The following is a 25,970-nucleotide window of genomic DNA, read 5'->3' as shown; positions in this document are numbered from 1 at the left end:
TCAAAATATTGAGGACTAGTGATATCATATTTTGACAATTCCTCTGTGCCTCCATACAAAAACGAGAAGAAAGAAAAGCCTGCCTGTGTAATTCTAAGTTTTAAGAAGAAGATCTTTAATACATGTGCATGAAATGTACAGAGCACAATAAGCTTTATAGAGAGAACATAAGAAAGATGCGAGCCATTGCAACCTGTGATCTTGTTGAACCATGTGGGAAGGTTCTAGCTGTGCATAATGTTCTGGTACTTTGGTAGCTATATCTTATGTTATTCGTGAGTATCCAATTTTTTTTTTTATTTGGGTGGCATGTAGGATATGTTTAAACTTTTAATTAGCAAGACATTTCAGAAACATGTAACTAGCAATTACCTCAAGTGAGAATTAGGTTTTCGATGCACAGACATGTTAGACTTTTCTAAGGCACTGAGACTTCATTTTGATGACTGACCTTCTAGCTCAAAAGATACAGAAATTCAATCTCTCAATTGAGTACATGGAACATGCAAGGTAGGGCTATTGTTGAAAACTGAAAAGGCTGTTTGACTTATCAAGATGCAACAAAAGTCTCGTCAACATAAAAGTTATCTTGTTCGTGGGCTAAGTCAAGTTTTTATTAGATTGAATTTTGAATCCAGCACATGCAATTTAGGTTTTTTTGTATTTATTACTTTCCACAAAAATTATGTCGAAAGTCTCATGGTTATCAAATTGAGCAAACATCCGGCAAAGTTATAAGTTATAACACATTTGCAATATGCATGCTACTTATCACCCGGATGTTTTGTTCATCCTTTTGGATGCTCTTCTTGGCGTCGAGTGCGGAAAGCAAGCTGGACTTATTTCAGCCTTAGTTATGCACACTTCTAAAGTTGATAAATAACGATAATCTAGTAACAAAAAAGTACCCGAAGTATTTGGATTAGTTCTTGATACTGCTGTCATGTTGGGATGTCCTAAAAGCACCTTTTTCTTTTTGGTTCGTATCTTGAGAATCTAGTTTTGAAATTTTTGCCGTCAAAGAACTGTATCAGTTGATGGAAGGCTGTTAGTTGCAAAAGGAGGTTTTTCTTGTGTTAGCAAAATTAGTTGTTTGATAAAAGCTAATACTTCGTTATTCTAGTTAATACTTTAAACATGGTGAAGCCTGTGACACGCACTTTCTGCAAAGACAATGGTATCATGAAAATACTTCGTTGCGTCCTTTGATTTACCTTGGGAAGTGAGTGATGAACTCAAGATTCAACTTTAGTCTCTTATCTGGGATAGTGATGATACAAGACTTCAAAGATGTATCCAAATTCCATGATAATAGGTAACGTTGTAACGTTGTTCTGCATTGAACTACCCAAATTTTGCAGAACCCCTCGGTAGTTCCTATGAGTTTTTCTCCACATGATTATTCTTAAGGACGTCTCTCCTTGTTTAGTTTTGGTTTTAGTGAGAAAACTATGGCGTTGTCATAGTTCTAGTTTTATATTTGCTATTCATGTATGTTTTTGCTGCATCCTTTTCACCCTTCCTTTTCTAGCTAATTCTTCTCAAGAAAAAAAACAAGTCCCATTAAATTCTGTTTGCATTAGATTTGATGGCTGTTGAATAATTCTAGTTCACATTGATCATTTGCTTTCTAAACTGAAGACTTAATCAGGGTGGTCATTGTCAAAATGGTAGTGCTTCTTAAAATATATAGCTCAAGAATGATGTATTCTTTCGAAGGTGTTGCATGTGCAGACATGTATACTATTTCCAGTATTCCATAAATTTCTCCATTCTGTAAGTTAATATCATCATGGCATGACTTCAAATTTGTTTTTTGGGGATTTATCTTCTTTTAGTATTATAGTTGAAAGCACTAGGTTCTGTTTAGGCAGTCCTGGTGGCACTTGGAGACTAGAGGGGAAAAAGAAAGAAAATAAATAAACCAGTAAATGTACTGTCTATGTCACACGGACACGGCAAAATGGGCCACGTACCGGTGTCGACACTCCGACATCTGAATACCGACACTTGGACACTGCAGGATACGTTTTGGATCGGGTCTGGGTCAGACCCGATCCAAACCACTTTACTAACCCGACATTCTTTGTTGTTTTGTTTGAGACTTTCTTTCTTATGACTTATGAGATTGATCATGAACAATGTTTTGTTTGAGACTTTCTTTCTTATGACTTATGAGATTGTAAGAGTGAATTATTAATTTAATGTTTGTTTTATTTTATTATCCTTTTTTTTAGAATATAAAATTCACCGGATCCGCGTATCCTAAAATTTTGAAAATTGCCGTATCCACGTACCCGGACCCGTACCCATAGGATATCTCTTAAAAAACATGTATTTCTCAATAAGAAACGTATGACTACCATCTGTAACTCTAAAAACAATTTAAAGTACAACATATCAAGCATATCTTAGCATGACAGTAAAGATTAAAAGTTTTAAACATCAAATTTAATGATGTTAATGAAGGTTTTGCAGCACAAGAAGAGCAAGTTTACATTTTAACATTAATATTTCTCAAAATTTGTAGAGCATTCAAATTATTTTGATTTCTTAAGCTACTATTTGAAGTTTTAATTCTAATTTCTAAAATCTAAAAAGGCTAAGCTGAAAGTAGCCTGAAACCTAAAATTGTGAATCTGAGTGAGGAAAGATACACAACATACATTCTCACATAGTCATCACCATTGTTGTTAGTGGCATATTCCCTTCACGTCTAGGCGTAAGAGTGAGGCACTTTGTGCCTGATGCACGTACCTCACCAAGTTGAGGTGCACGCTTGTCACTGTAGTGCACTTATTTGTGAGGCACGCGCTTCAGACTCAGCCCACCTTTTTTCCAAAAGAGCTTTGGGAGACCCCTCTTTTTTTATTCAATGTCTCAGCCTACCTTTTTTTCCAAAAAGGCTTTGGGAGGCCCACCCTTTCCTTTTACTCAACGTGTAATGTTAAGTAAGTACTCTCTCTCTCTCTCTCTCTCTTTTGTCTACACAAGAGAAGTCATTATTGCAGGAACCTATGGCACTCTCTCTCTCACACTCCCTCTCTTCTACATAAAAGAGGTTATTGTTGCAAGTATGGTATCCTTTCTCTCTCTCTTTCTCTCTCTCTCTCTCTCTCTCTCTCTCTCTCTATATATATATATATATATATATATATATATATATATTGAGGGCCACTGATCCTCGAACATAAGCTACCACCTAAGGCAATTTGTTTGTCGCCCTTGTCTATCAGTCAATCGATATAATAAGTAGGATTACGTTTGAATTTGGAAAGTGATTTTATAAGAAGATATTTTGATCTGAATATGTGAGCAGCGAGCATGTGTTTTTCCCTGTTAGATGGGGCGTTTAGTGCCTAACTTCCAAACCCAAAACCAGAAGTCTATAGGCAATTGATCCTTCTGTACTATTGGCAGTGGCACTTTTGATCTACTTCATGTGTATCGGGTAATCAACATTGATACAAAACAAATAACCTATCAGTGACCTTTGCATACCTGCATACATGGTGCAAATTATATGCTGTTTGGTAATATCTACGTGACAATGTAGCAGGCGCATATGGCAACTTCATTGCAAGACCTTGGAGAGTAGGCGTCTCTGATTTATATGATGCCCACTAGTCAATGAAATTTTTATTATCTGTTACCCTAGCTATTGATAAAGATTCAATTTTCTTGTGAAAAGATACTTAAAGTAACTATGTGCATTATATCATGATGATCCATAAAAAGTCTTCTCAAGCATACCATCCTAGATCTTGCTATCTCAGGATCTTCTTTCGATGGATGCCATATTCTCCTGAGTGCTAAATTTAGACTATCTGCTGCACAAGGTGTTGAAAACTGAGAGTATTTGTCATCACTTCCAATCTCCTTCCTGCATGTCTAAAAATAGCAGCATTATCATATTCATTTGCACTATATTCTCCTCATCATCTTCTTTCATCACTACTATGAACAAACTCTTTAAATAGTGAACATCTTTATACTCTCCAGTTGCATCATGTGTCTTTAACCAAAAATTAGCTCATTGAATGGCTAACTGAAAAAATTTATCAAGAGTTGCCTCTATATATCACTCCACTAGTCAGCAACAATAGGAACTCCGTATTGTTTCTTGCAAGTTTCCTTTTGACTAACAAGTCTTCCATATTACTTGTTAAAAATTAAAATCAGTGTCTTAAATTAGAAAGGAGATGCCTAACCAGCCAGATTACAACCTTAATGATTTCATGCTGCTTAAAAGTTAAAAGGAATTCAACTTCAGAATTAGTGTCTGTTTTTATCAAATTCTGCTGCCCTTATTTCTAAATGATCTTTATATTATTTTATTCCCTTGATTTTTTTTTTCTTCAAAAGAGAGATCTCTAGGAAAAGGTAAAGACAACACATTTGATGTCTTCATTTTTTTTTTAAGCTGTCTTTCTCCTTTTAACTCCTTCAAAATAACTTTGTCTGCCCTATTATCAAGCTAGTTGCTTGCCCATAAATCTGAAAAAGATGAGCTTTAGGATGTCTATATGGACCAATAAATTGTGTGAAATAAATTACAAAACAAACTGCACATTTTCACCCCTATCACTAGCTTTTACTCTTTCCTGTTCCATGCCCCTAAAACAGTCAAAAAGCTTTTGGTTCAGATGTGGCAGTTATTATGGTTACACTGACGGGAGGTCTTCTTGTCAAAATGCTCATAGCTGTCTTAACTTGCCTCTATCATCCATTTTGTTGAGAAAACAATTCACAGCTACAATGGTAGTCTGCGACAGTTCAGTCCACAAACACGTGGCACACCCACAATACAAAGCCATAGTCCAGTCTGCAGACTTACGGCTACAGTCCAACGTCACAGTGACAATCACAGTGACAACCCTAAACCAGCTAATATAAGACAGCTACAATAAGAAAAATACTAATGAATAACTCTAAGATTCGGCCAGTCCACAAACGGCCGAATTGGAGGAAAAAAAAAGTAAAAAATGCACACACATGCATGCACACACACACACACACACATAGACATATATGGCTATATATATATATATATATATAGAGAGAGAGAGAGAGAGAGAGCACTGCAAATGGGAAGAGGGGAGAGTCAAATCACTGGAGTAGGGGTTAGCTGCTGCTAGAGGTCATTACTGTAGACTGTTTGGCAGGAGGAGGAGATGTGGAAGTTCAATCTTTGTCTTTTCCTCTCTTAGTTAACCTCATTTCATTTAACTTAAATCTTAAAAAAGACAGGAATGGCCTTTGTCAAAGTTGATCCCATCATTAGAGAACTCAACCAATGGATGCATGGACTGGGATGACATGGGTGCATCATGGCCTTAGTTGTTAGGGCGTCCCCTAGGTGTGAGTCCACACCCGACGCCTAAGTCCATCAATTAGGCGATAGGTGTTAGAGTGTTAGACTGGCACCTGGGTGTGCCTAGGCTTGACTACACACTAGCACACCTAGTCCATGGAAGGTGAAAAGTCATCTTCCCCTGCAAATTAAAGTCCTGTAATTGTATTGTACATTCTTATACTGTATATACTTATAATTACATAACTTCCATTCTTTAAGTGCAGTTTGCTATACATATTCTATATCAACTCATCAAGTGGAAGTTCCAGCCGTGCCATTATCACATATTCTATAAAACCATGAATTTCTGTATATATATTATATGCTCTAAAACATATTTTGTGGAACTTATGCCAGCCTTCTTACCCATGTTAAAACCTGGTAACAAAATCACCAATTTCTCATGTTTAGTGCATGTCTCGTAATCAGGGAAATATGTGCTGACCTCACTTCAACAGAGTCAGATGTTAGAGCTGCAAATAAACAGTATGAACTATGCCTATGATAGTTCAAATAAACAGTATGAACTATGCCTATGATAGTTCACACATGAAGCGTAAAACAATGTTGTAAAAATCCTCTTTGATGCATACACTTATCCATTCATGGTCATCAAATATTCAGTACACAAGTAAGAGAGTAAAAGTTTGTTAAATATGGGTAAATTTCTTCATCTTCATTTACAGGCTAAATGCAATTCTTGACTATGGCAACTAATAGATATGACTTAATTCCAGAAGAGCTCTCAGAGCTGAAGTGTTAGTAAGAGAATAACAGTCTGCTAGATATTGGATGCCTTTCTAGGCTAGGTGCGCTTAGGTGCTAGCACCTAGGCAGCGCCTAGGCGCCTTGACAATTAAGGTCATGGCAAACCAGTAAATTGGACATGGATCAACTGACAACTGAATCACGGATCAACAAATTTACCCAATGACTTCAAGTCATATCAAAAGTTTTATAGTGTATTTTTATTTCAAATAATGAAGTTGAACATATCCATTTATGATAAGCGCAAGTACAAAATAGTAACAATTAATTTCTAATTTTCTAGTTAACAAATTACTTATTAGTGATATTGAGAAACACCGTTGTTGAAACAGTTTAAAATTGGCAACCTGGGGCCAATTCTACCTATTGAGCCGATCCATAACCGAGTCCTTTTGATTTGGTTGCATTTGGGTCACTTGACTCTTGTCTTAGCTGATCTGAGTTCTTGAGTCAACTTGCTGTGTTTGCGAACTATGGGTGCAGCATTTTCGTAGCTGTGTCCATGTTACCTGGGTGTGTGTTCCTCAGATTCGGATGTTTATTTTCTCTAGAGACCTTGTTTTTTAGGAAAATCTCGAAAATGTCAATAGTTTGAAAAATGTGAAGAATGACAGAAAAGTTATGACATTAAGGGGTTTTTACCATCTGTTCTTACAAAAGCATGGTAAAACAAGTATGCGTTCAAAATATACATTTTTGTAAAAAAAAAAGAAACTTGGTAATATTAACTCAATATTTATTTTTTACACATTTGACAATAATGATGACCAACTTCAAAATGCTGATTGCTGAACATGTCATGACATTTTCCAAATATTGACACCATTGCAACTGTGAAAGAACACATATTCTCCTAATGCTATCACAAAGAATGAGAAGGCAATTTACAGGAGAATGAAAGGAAAATAAGTAAACCAGAAAAGAAGAGGAAAAGATGGTAGAAGAAAAGGAGGAAAAGGTGGTAGAAAGGACACAAAAGACAAAAAGATTGCTTCAGAAAAAGAGGAAGAGGAATTAGAAGTAGAACATGACAATAGAGGTAAGAAAAATGGGAAAGAAAAAGGAAGAAGCCAGAGAAGAAAATCTGTATTGTACAGCGAAAGGAGAATAAAATACTTGGGCTGTTGGGTGCTTAGGTGAGCACCGTAAGGAATGGCCAAGTCATTTTCGTGTGATAGGTCGTATAAGAAAAGCCAGCCTAGGTACCAGCCATGCATGGGGCATTTGGAAAACCCAGGCACACATTTAGTAATGCTTTTGACAAAGTCGGCTGTTATCAACCTTTTAAAAAGTAGTCACCTTATTTGGAGAGAAAATAATTTGCGGAAGATTCAAAGGTCTAACATGGTTTTAGGTTGGCAAGGAAATGGTGAATATCTTGTTTGGAAAGGAAAAAGTATAGTGGGCTAGTTAATGCAAGTTGTCTGCACAATCTTATTTTCATGTTGCTGTTTGTATGTTTGTTCCACTTGATTGTCAATTTTTAATGCAAAAAAAAAAAGAATTTGAATAATGGTACATCTCTAAACTGATCCTGTGCCATCTGTAATCTGTCACATAGGTGTAGGGTTACTGAGGTTTGAGAATGCATATGAGTTGCTTTGTGGTCATCCTTTAAGTAATGATTGTGGTCATATCTTATGATGCCAAAACAAAGTAACTGTGAACATTGTTAAGTTAGAATTGAAGTTAAATACATTAGTGCTATTGCCACACGGTATAAATTAAACATTTGGCAAGTATTTTTAGATTTTTACTATCACAAGTATAATAGTTTAGAAAATAGCTAACTTATGAAATTTTTTTATGAGAATGAACAACTTCCAGTCTTCTAGCGATTATAGGTTTGCCAGCTCGAGCCCAGGATGAGTTAATATGCTTATGTGAACAGGTTTGGGTGGTGCACTCCCTGTCATGTGGATTTTCTCTTTTGACTGCTGAATCACATATCTTTATTATATCATATTGTGAATCTGATAATAATAGCTGAATACTCGAATCTACTGTCATATCCATGTGATATGGAGTGCAATTGGCTGTGCCGCGACTGGCTGATAATTGAATTTGATGAGTTAAAGTCACACAGCACCACCACTGTCATACCTGCACATGGTGTGGGTGTGGCAACTTCTTAGAGAACCTATTTTACATAGTTTGCATTTAACATATTAAATGGACAAAGTATGGTGGTAGTTTTTGCGAGGATCCAGGATAGGCTTGTTTGTGGTCTATGGGAGGAAAATGTCTTGAGGAGATTTAATAAATTGATCGAAATTTATAAATTGATGGATATGGTGGTCATTTTCTGTTGGATCTAGGACAGGCTTCTTGTCTGTAGGAGCTGAACTCTTGGAGGAGAATCAGAGGAGAATCAGGAGATCCATATGGATGGATATATTTTTTGTTTTTGTGTTGTGTGCTTGTTACTCTTTACTATAGTACATAGCCTAGTTGAATAATAAGGTGTACCTTCTTCCTTTTCAAAGCAACATCCAAAATGCAGATAATACCTTAACTAGCATTAGCAGTCTGCAGTCCTGTTAACCTTTTAAAAATAGTTCCTTTTCAAACAGATTGATTGAGTGAATCTCATTCTTGAGCATGTGGTTCTTATGGTAGGATGAGGATTCCTGCTTGTTTTTTGCCAAAAGGCTAGTCATATAAGATTTCTGGTTCTGTTCTCTTTTTCTTCAATTATATCTGTTTAGCCTTTTACTTTTAGTTGATAAGCTGGCGATGATGCCTTTCATTCTTTCCATGAATATCTTGAAAGCCTCTACTGTCTACTATCGGTATCGGTTTTTACTGGATACATTCTCGTTGGGTTTGGAATGTATATTGAATGGGAAGGAATCAATTGTCATTCACGCGAATTGCTGGGTAAATAGTGAACGGCTAAAGGGTTTGCCCCTCTGGATTACGTGGTTATAGATTTATGGAACACTAGGTCGTCAGATTGCAAACATTGCTAAATGTCTGTGGAAAAAAGACTTGCATAGGGTTGTTGATGGAACAGAATTTGTCTTGAATGCTCTGCTGGATCTCATGCAGTATTATCTTGCTCATAAATGATGCTGTATGAAGCTGCATTACCTGACTGGATGTATAATTGAGGATCTGTTTTGTTAGTTGCTTGGGTTTAGGAGGAATGGAAAACCATGGTGCCTATTCTTTTCCCTTTGGTATCCTGGCTTCTTGGAACCATTGTTTTCCACTGTTCGGGTTCCCAGTTTTCCATTGTTTTCCATGAATGCTACTTATGCACCATCTGATTTTGTTGTTAAATAATGACGTTAGTATACAAATATCAATTATTGCAGTACCATAGCATGCTGACTAAATCAATATAAGTTATACTCTTTCAAGTCAGAATACGCGTGACTAAAACGATGAGGATCATGTTGGCTTCTTGTTGTCAATCATTTCATCAACTGTCACGTAGGTAGGATGATCTATTGTCAACAGGTTTAGACAAAATTTTGAGTTGCATACATGAAATTGGGCACAATTTGAAAACCTGTATTTTTTAGATGCAATAAATAAAATTTGTATGTCCTTGATTTTTTGATTTATTAAGAAACCACATACACATTATTGTATATCTTCAGCTGCACATCATCAATGAATTTTACACGTCCCATACCAGACGTGTATGACCCTTGTGATTTTGTTAGTCTTTACCATAGTTACAAATAACATCTCAAAGTTTTAAATTGGTAGTTTTTTTTTTGGGTATAATACAGCGAGCCCGAAAAGAAGAAAAATATGATGAATTTTTTAAAATGTAAAAAAATTAAAAATGGGAGGAAAAATAAAATAAGTGAGAAATTAATAACACAAACATCACACAATAAAAAATAGAAAATGAAAAAAAGCAGTTTGGCATTAAAAAAATTTGAAAAAATGATGAAAGTGAAAGAAACGCAAAAAAATGCGTAAAAACACAAAAACAGGTTTTTTCGTTTTTAATGTTTGAAAAAATGTGTTTTTTTAATGTTGTAAATGGTTATTTAATTTATCCCAATGCGTTTTTTGTGATTATGGTATTTATTTTTGTCTTAACAACTTCAATGGCCAGCAAATTTCATGTAGAATTAGATTAGAATTGAAGCAAACAAATTATACTTATGATATGCGAAGGACATTGCACGGTAATATATATCAGTTAGAATAAGCAAATTGAATGAAAAAATAAGCAGTCCAACAAGCGAATTATATTCAATACAAAGTATGTGCATCTATATAAGCGGCAAAAGCAATTCAACAAATGGTTAAGAATGTAGTTGTGTTGGTGGAGACGTGTGGATCATTTCTTCGGCAAGCAAACGAAGGACGGGAGCCGTGTATTTATGGTAACAAAAGTAAGGTCTAAAGCCATTTTGATTTGTAGATCCCTCTTTTTCCAACAATTCTGAGCCCTCATTCACCGGCTACCAAGATAGAGTGGAAGCTAGAGAGGGCTCTCCTCTTGACTCATTCATCTGGTCCGAATCCAATTTTTAAATTAACATCTGAATCCGATTTTTGAACTGATCCACATCATAATCATATTGTAGGCATTGACTATAAGATATTTCTTTAGAACTATATCCGATCTAAATTGACTCCAGTCAATATTTACTTAAATCTGAATCCAAATCTGATTTCATGCCATTTCTTATATCTGAATCCGATCCAAACTCTTAATCAGATGATTTTGTTTTTTCATTTCCTAAATCGAATTTATTGACGTCACAACGTGTGCGTCAAAACCAACTCCTCGCTTTTATGTCGTCTCATCAAATAAGAAGTTAATACATCCAAATTCAAGTAAGCTTGGATAATCTAAATTTAAGTGCAATATGTCTAAAATGTGGCTTTGTCCGTCGAAACAAAGTCCGTCAAAACATCTATTCACAATCTATTAGACTATGTTATTATGCTCGAGGCAACCATTGTAATTGGAATTATGTTTTCGAAAAGAACTTGATATCCGATTTTGAATTGTTAAAAGGAAAAAAAAAAAAAAAAACTCAGTTACATTTTTCTAATGAAATTTGATATCATGTTACGGATGGTTAAAGTAAAAGCACATGTGGATCTATCTATTTTCTTCCGTTGACAACCACATTATCGGATAGAATAAGTAAAATTGTTTGGAAATTAGAAAATGCACAGCAAAGACCGATGCGTATCGATCAATTGAATATGGAAGCCATCACTCTTCGACATTCAGGTGGTCTCTGCCCTGCATCGTGTTACTAGATTAGGATTTGACAAGCAGACACCCATTCCTGCACCCGGTATGTGATTGGGATTTCGGTGGCATCTGATTTTCTTTGTCTCAGTATGCGAGGTGGAATTTGACACATGTACAGTGACCATTAACATGACTAAGAAGTGATCTTTCTCCTATGTATTATAGAACCAGTTAAGCGCATAGATAGTTGGCAATCCACATATTCATCCCCAAGCATTTGTATATACAACAGAGAAAACGAGCAAGTTTTAACAGATCAAATCAACTAGCTTTCATTCAATTATGACACATATGACAAAGTTTACTTGCAACATAGCTGATCGACCGCAATCACTCTGTGGAGCCCGGCCTTCAGGTAACCCCAAAATACAGCAGGAAATTCACATACGAGTTACACGATATCGGACTTACTGGTTACCATGAGACATCCCTCAGTTAATCATATGCTATAATTTGATCCAGTACAGAGCTTTGCTGAAAGGTTGTGTCTAGAGAATGATATATCGATCTATATGTTATGAAGAACTTTGTGCACATGAAGATGAAGTTGCAGATCGAGCTGATGCAACTGCTGTTTTTCCATCACCCCTTCACTTAACTGTAAGATTGAAATGGCTTAGAGGTGTGAAGATCCGCAACAATTCCCTGTACAGAACCAACTGCAGCAGCTACAGATATGAGAAGGCAGCCCATGCTCAGCACTCGAAGCCATGTCCACCGGAAAGTGAAAGGCTTGACCTTGTTACATGCTATGAACATTTCGATCGGGAAGTAGACGGTGAGTGGCCAGAAAGCGAGAGCTCCCAGCAGTCCCATGATATCATTGAAGAAAGGCACCGCCATGGCTATGGCCGTTGTCAACACCACATATGCTGTCCTCCACAGTAGCCGGAACATGTTAATGCTGTAAGCCCCATAGTATGGGAGGATAATAACGTGCTCTTTTTTGATAAAGTCACTTGTCTGCCACTTGCTCGCAGCCCAGCCCTCAATGAAGGCATATACAGGTTGGGTGTATACCTATTTTACAAAGAAAGACGAAGACAAGGACTGTCAAAGGCTTTGCTATTAGCTCATTTTACAAGCTAGTAATATATATATATATATATACTGGCTTTGCTTGCATAAGGAGTGATACCCACAAAAAAAATTGAACAGAAACTGCCTATCAGACTTTAGAAAGAAGATGAGAGTAGCTAACAGGTGATGGAACTCCAATTAGACCAAGTTCATCTCCTTTTTCTTCTGGTATAATTAACTTAAATCGAAGCAGCACCTGTTAATATCAAGTTCAATCTATAGCTACTTGGGGCACTGAAGAAGACAAGCGCCACATGCTGTGTTCGTATTTTAGAGTAAGAGATGAAATTATAGGCAAATGGTAGGCCTGGACAATGAAATTTCCGTTATAATTTCTGTTCGCTATACGGACTTCCGACGAAATTTGACAGCTTAAATTGTACAAGCACATAAAAGCATGAGCCGTTTGTTTATTTTTCCTAACCAATAGTTCAATAATAAGCACATAAATGACCTATATATATATATATATATATATATATATAAGAGGAGTTTTAAGCACAGAATGAATATTACCTGCCAAGCACCGAGGAGATGGATGACGATGCATAAATTGGCAAAGTCAATCAACCAAAAAGGACCTTTCGCAGAGCTTATTGGCATTCTTTCTGTTCTCCATGAACTGCTGGATTTTATCAATTTCTAAAGCATCTCAGCTCTTGGAGGCGCACAACATGCCAAGAAAGCTCAGCAAGCCATCCCATGCAGAACTCATGTGGTCATCATTGCTAATATTGTGTATTGCCTCATGACTTGGAAAAGGTTTTGTATGGTCTTATTAATATTGTCGCTACTTTATGATCGATTTGCTGTTATCTTGGAAGATCTCATGTGGTGCTTAATGTCCTATACAGTCATTCATGTTAATAATTTTCTATAAGTCATATAGTTAGAATACAAGTGAAATCGTTGGCTAATATTGTTGAGCCTATCATTGTCTATGTCAGGTGTAGTGGGCTATGTCGAGAATATAATCAGGGTCTCAGATCTCAACGACCTGCAATAGCTGCCACATCCATAACTGTGCCTTTTATAATCAGGCTGGTAAAGCATCGACATAAGCTTATTGTGTCATTATTTACTGAAGTTTTGCATATATTGATAGACAACCATTGATTGCAGCAAACTTAAACCATGAGAAGAGAATTTGTTTTGTTGATCTGGTGTCTTTCCATGGAATTTAAGTTCAACAATTTTGTTGTGTTTGTGGATCAGATCACTAGGAGTCATCCATTACCCTCAAGTTCGACCACATTGGAGACATGATTTGGTAATTTTATGTGCAAGTTGTAAACCCTTGATAAACATATCTGCAGTTCAATTTTTGGAGGATGTATGGAATGACCAGTTCTTTCTTTTTTAGTTTGTCTCTAATGAAATAATTCAATCTTGGAAAGCTAGGATCATATAACCAAAGGTTTGACGAATTGAATTTTCAAACCCATAAAGAGTTCTATACTCTTTATTAACCCTATGAATGTGATTGCATTTTAAAGAGCTCTATACTCTTAACTTGCGTTTGATCTAGACATGGTGGTCTGGATTTTGGAGCTCTATGAGATCAAAATCTAGTCCAAAAGAACCACATTACCTCATGGATTTCCAGTCATCGGAGCTTCTTGTCCAATTCTGGTCACTAACAAGCTTAGAGAGGCATGAACTACTAATAGGGATGAAGATTCCTTTGGTAATTGTGGAGTTTCGAGATGCAGAATTTTGAAGATCTTGAGGCGGTGGTGCTAGACAAAGGCTTCCATACCAATATAAGAGGACCAAATAAAGGGAAATAGTACCAAATGTCTAGGCTTGCTACCTGCTTCGACATTGATTCATTCATCTATTCAAATTGCCTACATATGCTTTAGGTATTATCATAACGTTAAAGCTTGACATTTACGACAGCATCTCTTTCATCAATATTGTCACCATGTAGTAGTGAAGTCTTTTCCGGCTTTCTAGGTTCTTATGTGATGCTATATTGCCTTGGGCAGAGCAAAGTTGCTTCCCTTAACAGTCATGAAACTTTCTCACCCATTTGCTTCATGCCAATATCTTAATTGATCAAACTGTACTGTATTATTCTTACTTCCCTTGCCACCTTCACTATGATCGCCACCTTTATTTTGATCTTTGCTGTTGCTTGCTGTTTTGACATTAGTCTCTATTCTTCTTGTCATTTTCGTGGTCATTATCTCTTTCCAACTTCTTGCCTGCATCAATAACATTGACGGGATTCACCTTGCCTCTCCTATTGGTTCCTTGTCGATAGTCTCATTCTCGTTCAAACTGATCGCTCTAACAAGTAGATACGAAGGTCGAAACATTAATTAGAGACACTGTCACCTATTTATTTTAGTAACTTAGACATTTCTTGACGGTAAACAAAAGTTTTATTTACATGGCATTCTTGTGTTTTTCTATGTTACTAGTAAGGTCATTAAATTTAATAAATAAGCTTAACAGACAATTGCATTACAAAGAAACTAACGATCTAAAATTCATTTTATGAGTAAATTTTCATTAAAAAACATCGCTTAATATAAGCTCCAAAACCTACAATCAGTACATAAATTGTATTAATTTTTTTAATGCATATATATATATACACACACACATTAAATTTAATAAATAAGCAGAACATCATTGACAATTGCATTACAAATAAACTAACTATTTAAAATTCATTGTATAAGTAATTTTTCGTAAACATCATCATCGAATACAAGCTCCAAAACTTACAATCAATACATAAATTGTATTACTTGTTTTAATGCATATGTATGTAATAAACTATATATATTGATACACACTGTGTACATAGAAAGTAGATTTCTTCGGCCATGTAGATGCTTCGGCCCCTCACACATGCAGCCTGATGCTGGAGCACCAAGCTTGACCGGAGGATTTAAGCTCTTCTACATATGAGTGTGTATATGTGTATCGAACGCACGCTAATTGTGCAGTTCGAAAATCATAATCTTTATTATTTTTTTCCTTCATACCTCTTTCTTTGTCCCATACCCCCCCCCCTCTCCTTCCAAAAAAAAAAAAAAAAACTCTTCTTTTCCTTCGGTACTGCCCTAGCGGGAGGGGGGTGGGGTTCAGAGGAGGAGGGGGAATAGGAGGGAGAGGCACTTTGACATACTTTGAAGCAACATACAAGTAGTTTGACATTGTTGTAAAATCAAGCTGACGACCAGACGTTCACCATCTCACCAGCCCGACCAGCTATACTATGACTTTGACTTTTCAAACAAAAAGACTCTCACGTTCCCACCAGCTAGCCTGACCAGCTATGCTATGACTTTATATTATGACTTTGACTTTCAGAACAAGAAGACTCTCACCATCCCACAAGCCCGACCACCTATACTATGACTTTGACTTACAAAACAAGAGCCAGAACATTCTGAACGGGAACGAAAATGTCCAACTAAGTTCAAACTACAACTGCTCAACGTCCAACTATGTTCAAACTACAACTTCTCAATATTCACCTGTTTGCTCTTGAAAACGACACTATTCCAGTCCAGCAAATCGTACGGTAGGTTTACCGTTCAATATGCACGTCGGGACATGAAGCCCTCGAGATAGCGGCAAATTATTGGACAATTTTTTGACGTAGCTAAACCAAGCAATTTACCAGCTCATACACATTAGTGCCCACCTTGTTATTATTAATTATGCACAATATCTAATAATGACTTGAAAAAAAAATCTATATTTGTTGTTATCTAAGAAAATGTAAGACTGATATACATGGTGCTGGTGATGTCAACATTGTTTATTAATTGATTAAACAAAATGTCTTGGGTTATGTTTGAATCCAACAAAAAGACCCTAGATATAATGATTTTGAATTTAAAATATTATTTGTGGCTATTTTGCTGATTTTGAGTATTATTAAAATTGTTTATATGAGACAAACTTTGTGTTCTGCTCATGAAAATTGCAGGGTTTTCATATTTTGATATGAATATTAAGCTTATATTTTTAATTCTTAGTGTCTAGCCTGGTAGTTGTATCCAAACTTAAGTTGACCCACTGAACCTTACGAAATGTTATTAATTAATGGTAAGTGAGTCAGTATGTTCATGTTTATGATTTCAAAGTTTAATTTGGATTAACCAAAAAGGGCGTGAGAAGCTCCACAACATTGAACAGAATCCTATTGTTTTTTGACAAAGCGAAGCTCTCACTTAATCCCCGGAAGGCGAAGATCCTCTAATATTTCGCATCTCTCACACACCGACAAGTTTTGACCAACTCCTCCCGTTGGAAGTTAAATTCACCCACCACTGGTTGCACCAGCAAGGGGATAATTAGATCCATGCCACTCCACAAACGTTCTCAAGAGGATGACACATGTTTGCCCAAGTACTTCCCTTAGTTATATCATTTGTCGTTCGACAATTTAAGATGTTCGACAATTTAAGATGTCAACTTTGGCAAATGACCAAATGTTGCAGTTAACTAGTGGTTTGGAGTGCCTTCTAAATCAAAGTTATTATTATGGAGCTTCAAAAAATAACTATCAATTTTCTATCTTATGCTAAAGTTGAATGTAAAATCACACAATAGCAGTTGTAGAATTAATAGAGGTTCAATTTTGATTTTATTGTGGGAGTCTATCATTTTCATGTCAAATTTTAACCGTATGGTGTAGTCATCTTTATAATTTTTTTCAAGTGACTCAAGACTTCACCAATTCAACCTACTTCAACACTATTTGAGTCAAGAAAAAAACGTAATGGAACTTTTTTCTAACTCCTTGAGGCTGGTGATGACTCACTTACCTAGTTCAATCCATTGGAAAACACATTTATAAATTTTAGTTTCAACTTTAAAAGTATTATGATTAAACTGAAGGGAAGTGGCAAGCAAAAATGACAAGCTAGGTTTTACTATCATTGCACTTGTGTTACAGTTGTTGTTATTTCCTTGCATGACAAAAACTTCTCCATCCTAAAAGGAGAATGAGTAGAAAACATTTGCAGTTGACTCATTGCAACAACTTCATAATCCCTAGGTAGCTAAGTTGTTAAGAGATGACCCCTCACTTGTACTGGTTCACTACAACAAAAAGGGTTATCAGCCATGGTCAAAACCACGGTTTTTATTGTGGCTGTTAACTAAGGTTGCTGTGGTAATAGCCCTTCTGGCTATTGATCTTTTGTCATGGTTTAGACCATGGCTATTGCATACATTAGCTATGATTTTAGCTGTGACTGTTACTTACAATCGCTGCTGCTTACATATGTATTAGCCATGGAAAAAACCATGGCTGATGTAACTATTATATATATATATATATATATATATATATAGAGAGAGAGAGAGAGAGAGACTCATCACAAAATTAAGTATTTGTATTATAAAAGATATTGTTTACATATTTCAAAATTACAAACAAATATTAAAACAACTGCGAGCAACAAAAAAAAGTTAAAATTTTGCTGAATTTAGCAAAGTTCAGATTTGAACAAAAAAAAAAAAAATCAAGAACAGTAACAGTTGGCAATGGAAAGACTTCCTCCTCCAGTAAGCTAAGAAGCATTGGTTGAACTGTCTTGATTCATCAATTCCTATTCGGAATGCTTGGCGAATTGATTGTAAACCCTAGGCCAAAGGCTATAGTCATAAAAAGGATATCTACATAATTGCAAGGTTAGAAGCTTCGGTTAGGAAATGAAAAAAACCAATAAAATAGCTGAAAATATTAGTACGTGGCGTTGCATAAACTCAAAGATCGATCTTGGGAAAGAATAAAAACTAGTGCTCCTCAAAAAACTTCAGCTTTCAATTGATCTAAGCAAGATTTCTGACTTGCTAAAATAAAACAAAATGTCGCAATGCCCTTAACTGCGAGAAACCAACCAAGAATCAAGAGACTAGATCGTCGCAAAAATGGACACTTCACCTAAGGAAAGATTGCCTACTAGTGCGCCTGCAAACGAGATGCCCAATGCCCTTAACTGCTAGAGTGTACGGATATCTTGGATGTTCATTTCTGCATTCTTATGGCCACAGGCCCATAAGAAAATCCTACAGAACAAAAGTAGCATCATCACATAGATAACATCAATACCTTTCTACTATCCAATGCAGCCGTCAAGAATGCAGCGATATATAAATGAGAAAAAAAAGAATTATATTAAGAAAATGTAAGACTGATATACATGGTGCTGGTGAAGTCAACATTGCTTATTAAATGATTAAACAAAATGTCTTGGGTTATGTTTGAATCCAACAAGGAAAAGAACCTACATATAATGATTTTGAATTTAAAATATTATTTTTTGCTATTTTGCTGATTTTGAGTATTATTAAAATTGTTTATATGATACAACCTTTGCGATCTGCTCATGAAAATTGAAGGGTTTTCATATTTTGATATGAATATTAAGCTTATATTTTTAATTCTTAGTGTCTAGCCTCACAGTTGTTTCCAAACTTAATTTGATCCACTGAACCTTACTAAATGTTATTAACTAATGGTAAGTGGGTCAGTATGTTCATGTTTATGACTTCAAAGCTTAATTTGGATTAACCAAAAAGGGTGTGAGAAGCTCTACAATATTGAACAGAATCCTATTGTTTTTTGACAAAGCGAAGCTCTCACTTAATCCCCGGAAGGCGAAGATCCTCTAATATTCCGCATCTCTCACACACCCACAGTTTTTGAGCAACTCCTCCCATTGGAAGTTAAATTCACCCACCACTGGTTGCACCAGCAAGGGGATAATTAGATCTGTGCCACTCCACAAACGTTCTCAAGAGGATGACACATGTTTGCCTAAGTACTTCCCTTAGTTATCGTTTGTCGTTCGACGATTTAAGATGCCAACTTTGGCGAATGACCAAATGATTGCAATTAACTAGTGGTTTGGAGTGCCTTCTAAATCGAAGTTATTATTATGGAGCTTCAAAAGATAACTATCAATTTTCTATCTTATGCTAAAGTTGAATGTAAGATCACACAATAGGAGTTGTAGAATTAATAGAGGTTCAATTTTGATTTTATTGTGGGAGTCTATAATTTTCATGTCAAATGTTAACCGTATGGTGTAGTCATCTTTATAATTTTTTTCAAGTGACTCAAGACTTCACCAATTCAACCTACTTCAACACTATTTGAGTCAAGAAAAAAACGTAATGGAACTTTTCAAACTCCTTGAGGCTGGTGATGACTCACTTACCTAGTTCAATCCATTGAAAAACACATCTATAAATTTTAGTTTCAACTTTAAAATTATTATGCTTAAACTTAAGGGAAGTGGCAAGCAGAAATGACAAACTAAGTTTTACTATCATTGCACTTGTGTTACAGCTGCTGTTATTTCCTTGCATGACAAAAACTTCTCCATCCTCTAAGGAGAATGAGTAGAAAACTTTTGCAGTTGACTCACTTGTCAACAACTTCATAATCCCTAGCTAGCTAAGTTGTTAAGAGATGACCCCCCCTCACTTGTACTGGTTCACTACAACAAAAAGGGTTATCAACCATGGTCAAAACCATGGTTTTCATTGTGGCTGTTAACTAAGGTCCCTGTGGTAATAGCCCTTCTGGCTCTTGATCTTTGGTCATGGTTTAGACCAAGGCTATTGCATCCATTAGCCACGGTTTATTTGGACCATTAGACATGATTTTAGTTGTGACTATTACTTACAATCGCCGCTGCTTACTTATGTATTAGCCATGAAAAAAGCCATAGCAGATGTAACTATTTGTGATACATACATATATATATATATATATGTATATAAGAGAGAGAGAGAGAGAGACTCATCACAAAATAAAGTATTTGTATTGTAAAAGATATTGTTTACATGTTTCAAAATTACAAACAAATATTAAAAGAACTGCGAGCAACAAAAAAAATTAAAATTTTGCTGAATTTAGCAAAGTTCAGATTTGAACATAAAAAAAAAATCAAGAACAGTAACAATTGGCAATGGAAAGACTTCCTCCTCCAGTAAGCTAAGAAGCATTGGTTGAACTGTCTTGATTCATCAATTCCTATTCGGAATGCTTGACGAATTGATTGTAAACCCTAGGCCAAAGGCTATAGTAATAAAAAGGATATCTACATAATTGCAAGGTTAGAAGCTTCGGTTAGGAAATGAAAATTCCAATAAAATAGCTGGAAGTATTAGTATCTGGCATTGCATAAACTCAAAATTCGATCTTGGGAAAGAACAAAAACTAGTGCTCCTCAAAAAATTTCAGCTTTCAATTGATCTAAGCAAGATTTGTGACTTGCTAAAATAAAACAGAATGTGCTCTGCTTTATCAAACTTGCTTAGCTAGAAACAGAATTAGTGGAAAAAGAAAAAAAGGCAATCTGGTGCATCTTTACGTTGTGGTAATCAACATCATGCAGGTTAAACAATGTCGAAAACCTGAAAATAAACAACTACTAATAAGGTGTATTCACTTGAAATGGTCAAAGCAACAATCATTACAGATGGAAAAATATATGAGCATTAACATGTCAATAACCAGGTAACCAGGTAAAGTTTTGAATTTCTAATTATTTGTATAACATGTTTAGTGTGCCCACTCAATGCGTAGGCTGCAGCTGGTGCTTTTGATTATATAGGTTCTAATACATGAGATCACACCAACATTTGCAGGCACTAATATAAGCTACACAAGAGAATATGCTACAATTAAAGAACTACTTAGAAAAGTAAATTGAACAAAAAAAAGGCCACGTAGATACCTAACCCAAGTCACCCATCAATTTGAAATGCCTATGGGAATGCTCTGAACCTCTGAACGGAACCAAATTTGTGATCCCATTTTGGCTGGAGATAAGAAATTGTGCCATCAATCAAAATACAAAAACACGAAATTAGAAAAAAGGGAAGAAAAGTATCCGGAATTCACCACGAGAGGTGTCGATCTGAGATCAGCGGAACCGCGAGTCAGAGGAGCTCAGCCCAGAGCTGCACCAATGACACTGGGGGGGAAGGGCGTCGGCCTGATGGCCGAGGAGAAGAATCGTTGATTTTCACCGACTTTATCGCAGACATAATGCAAGGAGCTCCAAAGAAAGAGGAATGACGGCCTGTGGAAGGGGACGCATCCTTGCCGCTTCCTGAAAGCCCCTGGAGAGGAAGGCAGAAGTCGAGGGGACGATGCACTTGAGAACAAGCACAGCCTTCTTCCTGCAGCCCTCAGCATCTCATCGCTCTCCTCTCTCTCACTCTCTCTGTCTGTCTGAGTTGCGGATGGTGTAGCTCATTGACCACCTGATCTCTCTTGCACACCATAACTCTCAACCCAAGCCCCCTCTCAAAGCTAGCTCCTATCAGCTGGATAAAAAATAGCATAGAAGAAAAAAATAGTATTCGAACAAGGTTGTACGCCATTATGTAAAACCGTAGGCATTGGAAAATTTTGTTCTAGTCGTTGTGCTCCGCCCGTCAAGTTCAAGTCCAATTGGTTGCTGCAATTAATATTTCCACAAATTAATTAGCTCGTTCACGCCACAGCCTAATCATTCTCCAAGTAATAGTTTTGGTTTCTTCACTTTTCCTTCTATTTTTATTTATTTTAATCATACATTTTCTTGGAGCAACAAAGTTATGAAGTGTATAATGAGTGCATCATTTGCTATTGTTATAAATGATCACAAAGGATAATTTTTTTGGAAGTAATTGTGGTCCAAGTCAAGGTGATTCCCCCTCCCTCTTGCACTTCCTTGTGGTTGAAGTGGAAGGTAGTTCAAAAGATCAAAGCAATTTTTGAAACTTTGAAGTCAAACAGGGATGAAAATAAGTCATGATAAATTTGGCATTATCCCAATTAAAGTCGACCCTCCTTGACTAAATAATATCTTGTTGTCTGTGCTGGAGATGGTTCACCTCTCAATTAAATACCATACCTGCCTATGTTTGGAGGAAACTTGATCTTGAAACTCTAGGTGAATTGATTGAGAAAATATACATGAAAATTAGTAGGTGAATTGATTGAGAAAGATTATGTGGTAGGAATAACAAGTTCATGAACATATATCATTAAGCAAACAAATGATGTATGAATTAGTAGGTTGACACCACTGAAAGCAAAGGAGAATGCTAAAAATCTACTGTTCACCCACAAAAATTTTCCAAATTTCTCCAACTTAACAAAACGCGGAACAAAATTTTCGACCGTTGAGGTCGACTCCGGAAACATCTTTCCACCCAGCGTGGGGTGGAAAGATATTTCCTGGTTTTTTTTTCTGCCCGTTACGGCAGCGTCGTCGTCTTCCTCTCCTCACGCCCAGCACCGTCGTCGTCTTCCTCTCCTCACGCGGCCACGCCCAGCATCGTCTTCCTCCAGCGGCTTGATTTGGGCATCTCCTCATCAGTGGCTTGATTGGGCATCTCCTCACCAGCGCAGCGTCTAGCAGCGGAAGGGGAAAGAGGAAGAACGAAGGGAAGGAGGAAGAACGAAGGGGAAGGAGGAAGAACGTAGGGGAAAGAGGAAAAAGGGAACGAAGGGGAAAGAGGAAGAAGGGAAGAAAGGGGAAAGAGGAAGAAGGGAACGAAGGGGAAAGAGGAAGAAGGAAATTTTTTACGGCCCGTTAGGGCACGCTTCTTCCTTCCTGCTGCCGCGAGTTCCTCACGCACCGCAGCCGCTGCCTCTTCGTCCTCGTCGTCTCCCTCGCACTCTCACTCTCCTGCTCAGGCCACTTGCCTGCAGAAAAAGAAAAAGAAGAATGGAAGATAGCGCCACAGAGAAAGCGTCTGGAGTTCACCTTGGTTCTTGGGTGGGCCATTCTTCCTGTGGAATAGAGAGTGTTCTGGCTCTACCCAACAGGAAATAAACTTGATTTTCTAACCAGGAAGGGAGAGCGAACAAGGAGGGGCTCAGCCTTCGTCGTCCGGTGTCAAGCCCCTAGTGATGGAAGGGTATGCGGTTTTCCGGGATGTTAGAGTCGGATTTGTGTCATGTTCTTTTATGGGTACTCTTAGATTTATTTTCGTACTCGAGCCGGTTTCTTTTCACGGTGGGGTTGTGGTTTCTCGTACATGACAATAAAAATGGCGTTCCCTTCTTTGTGGGAATTGTTTCTTTGAAGTTTGGTGTTGTGGTTTTGCTGGGGTTGCGGGAATTGGCCTTTTCTTGTTTAAGTTGTATTTTTTGTCGTAATTTTAGTCTGGATTGTTGCCATTGTGTTTTCTAGCTTCGGGGTGATTCCAGATGGTTTCGTCTTTTCCCCGAGATTTCGTGATTAGTCATATGAGACAAGCATCTCTGCCTTTGTCATGCTGGGTTTGGAGGTGATAAATCTCTTTTTGTTATTGGCATGGCAGGCTATCGTTTCTTCGCCAGAAGTCACGAAGGCGAGCAAACAGCAGATCATGGAGACGGAGCATCACAAAGGCAGGTGTTGATAATACTCGCCTTCTCGAAGCGACGGAGCAGTTCATCCAGAGGCAGCCCAAGGTAAAGTTCTACCAATAAATTTGATATTTGTTAGGTGGTGACAGACGTGCAGATTGCTGAGTTTCTCTACTATATATGTACATTTTATATCTGAAACTGAAACTGTAGCATTCAAATCCTCGTTAGACTAACAATTTGTTGCTGTCAAAAGCTTGAGTACTTCAAACTGATTGTATCGTCATTAATTTTTTTCGTCTGCCTCTTTTTTTGGGTTTCTAATGTTTTTGTGTATTGGTTCTAACACTCAACATCTTCTATATGTTTTTGGGACAAGTGTGATTCTTTGGTGGCTTGGAACTTGATATATGGGTGCTGTTTCCATTTGATAATGTAATGCATTTTTTTCATGGATCCATTTTGATGCAGCTAGGTGAATCTGCTGTCCCTTTTTTATTTTCCTTGTGCCGTCTGAGTAGTATATTGTTGTTTTTGTTGCATGTCTCCCTTCCTGTTCACTTATGAAACTCTGGAGAGCCTTGTAGTGGCATGGTCTTTGGTCATATCTGTAAATTCTGATCATTTCTTGTTTGCTTCGGGTGAACCCCTGCAAGAGGTGAGGTTTGTAGATTAGAGCTGTCAAGAGCTTGATTCTACTCCAACAGAAAGCGGCAGGTGATGCTTCTTTGATTCTACTTCAACACAAATGAATTTTTGACATTATTAAAGTGTTAGTTTTTGTAAAATGAATGCTGTCTTAAAGAATTTGGGTCCCATTTGGTTCTTCTTTTTATCTGCTTGCTAGGTTCCAATATTTGCCTTGAAAATTTCAGGATGGTGTATCTTTTATAGCTTCTGTTTTCAGGGGTATGTCACAGATGTCAATTTATACAGGTTGTCATCATTCTTTGTGGCGATCAGAGACAATAATTTCTTGATTATATGCTCTGTTTGTTTTGTAGATCGGTTCCTTATTATCCGTGTATGGCTGTTATACGGGCCTGAAAAAATGAGGTTGTGATAATGCTGAATTATACCACATGTGATGTTTGAATTTTACCACATGCATCTACGTTTTTCCTTGTTACTGTTGCTTATGTGCTAGATCAATCTTCATCTTCTAGAATATCTGGAAAAATGTTTCCTTATTATCAAACTAAGAATTAATTTTCTGGAAATCTGGAAATATATATTTTTCTATCATGAAACACTGAAATATATTTCTGGAAATATATTTCTCAATCATCACACACACAACATCAAAATGGGAATCAGAATGATTATTCTCATTCTTTTTTTCCAGAAAATATATTTTCAATTCCATATTTCCAGGCCATCAAACGGCCCCTAGATTAAAAAAATATATCTGTTGGGTCCGTTTCTGGAAACATATTTTAAGAAAAGGGACGAAGCTTTCCCGGGGAGGAAATAGAAAGCCCATTTGGGCTTGGATCTGTTTCATGCTTTGGCGGGTGACACAGCCTCCGCTTCTTTGACCGCCGGTGGTCGCAAGGAAGGATCGATGGAAGCATAAGGCGGCTCAGGAGCAGGAAGAAGAAGAGAGGGGCAATCTGATGGAGTTTTAGATGTTGGCCACTATCCAACACAATTGACCCAAGATGGGAACGGCTGTAGATGTACCGGTATTGATTTTAGAATCTGTCAAAAAAAAAAAAATCTCTAGATGGACTGGTATTGATTTTTGAATCTTTTGATATTCTGCGATACCTATTGTATGATGATGTTTTCTTGTTATTTGTGTTATTTCTGCCCTGTGTGCTTGAGCGTTGTATGTCATCTTGTTTGCAAACGTAATAGAGTAGAGATATTTTGTGTTTTGATCTTCTTTCTTGTGAAAAAAAAATTGTTTTTGAGAACACGTTCTACTTTTGTACAGAAACTATGCTGCCGAAATAAATACCCAAATTGTTCAAAAAAATTTGAATTTTGGTTTTCTGATATCCTCTTTTTCTGGAGAGCTAAAAGGCACTTAGATTGGTATAAACTCTTTACATATAATGTTTTTATTAACCTGGGTTTGTTAACGTATCAGAACTGGAAAACTCTGTCCCTGTTTTAGGTAGAACATTTTTTACTTTTGCTTTATGAACTAAAGTCTGAATGTGGGTCTGATTTTTTGTATGATG

The 25,970-nt window shown here is 36.7% G+C and overlaps 1 protein-coding gene across 4 annotated transcripts; it reads right to left on the bottom strand.

Annotated features, from left to right (window-relative positions):
- Nucleotides 1-11,497: 11,497 nt before the first annotated feature.
- On the bottom strand, nt 11,498-21,872 carry LOC116252259 (amino acid permease 6-like). Of its 4 annotated transcripts, none has more exons than XR_007573164.1 (4): nt 21,337-21,872; nt 21,170-21,254; nt 18,383-18,488; nt 12,251-12,383 (listed from the first exon to the last, which is right to left on the bottom strand). XR_007573164.1 is itself a non-coding variant. In XM_050077336.1 (2 exons), exons 1-2 carry the CDS (start codon nt 13,044-13,046, stop codon nt 11,958-11,960), a joined length of 513 nt encoding a protein of 170 aa, XP_049933293.1. In that variant the 5' UTR covers nt 13,047-14,883; the 3' UTR covers nt 11,498-11,957. The 4 variants fall into 4 exon arrangements, 1 of the variants encoding a protein (XP_049933293.1); XR_007573163.1 differs by having other exon boundaries at nt 12,252-12,383; nt 18,364-18,488; XR_004172120.2 differs by lacking the exon at nt 18,383-18,488 and having other exon boundaries at nt 12,246-12,383; nt 21,337-21,864.
- Nucleotides 21,873-25,970: the final 4,098 nt, after the last annotated feature.

This window comes from Nymphaea colorata, chromosome 4 (assembly GCF_008831285.2).
Source record: "Nymphaea colorata isolate Beijing-Zhang1983 chromosome 4, ASM883128v2, whole genome shotgun sequence".
In the NCBI taxonomy this organism is placed as follows: Eukaryota; Viridiplantae; Streptophyta; class Magnoliopsida; order Nymphaeales; family Nymphaeaceae; genus Nymphaea; species Nymphaea colorata.
Note: the sequence above shows the minus strand (reverse complement) of the source record. Positions and strands in the feature narration are given on the sequence as shown.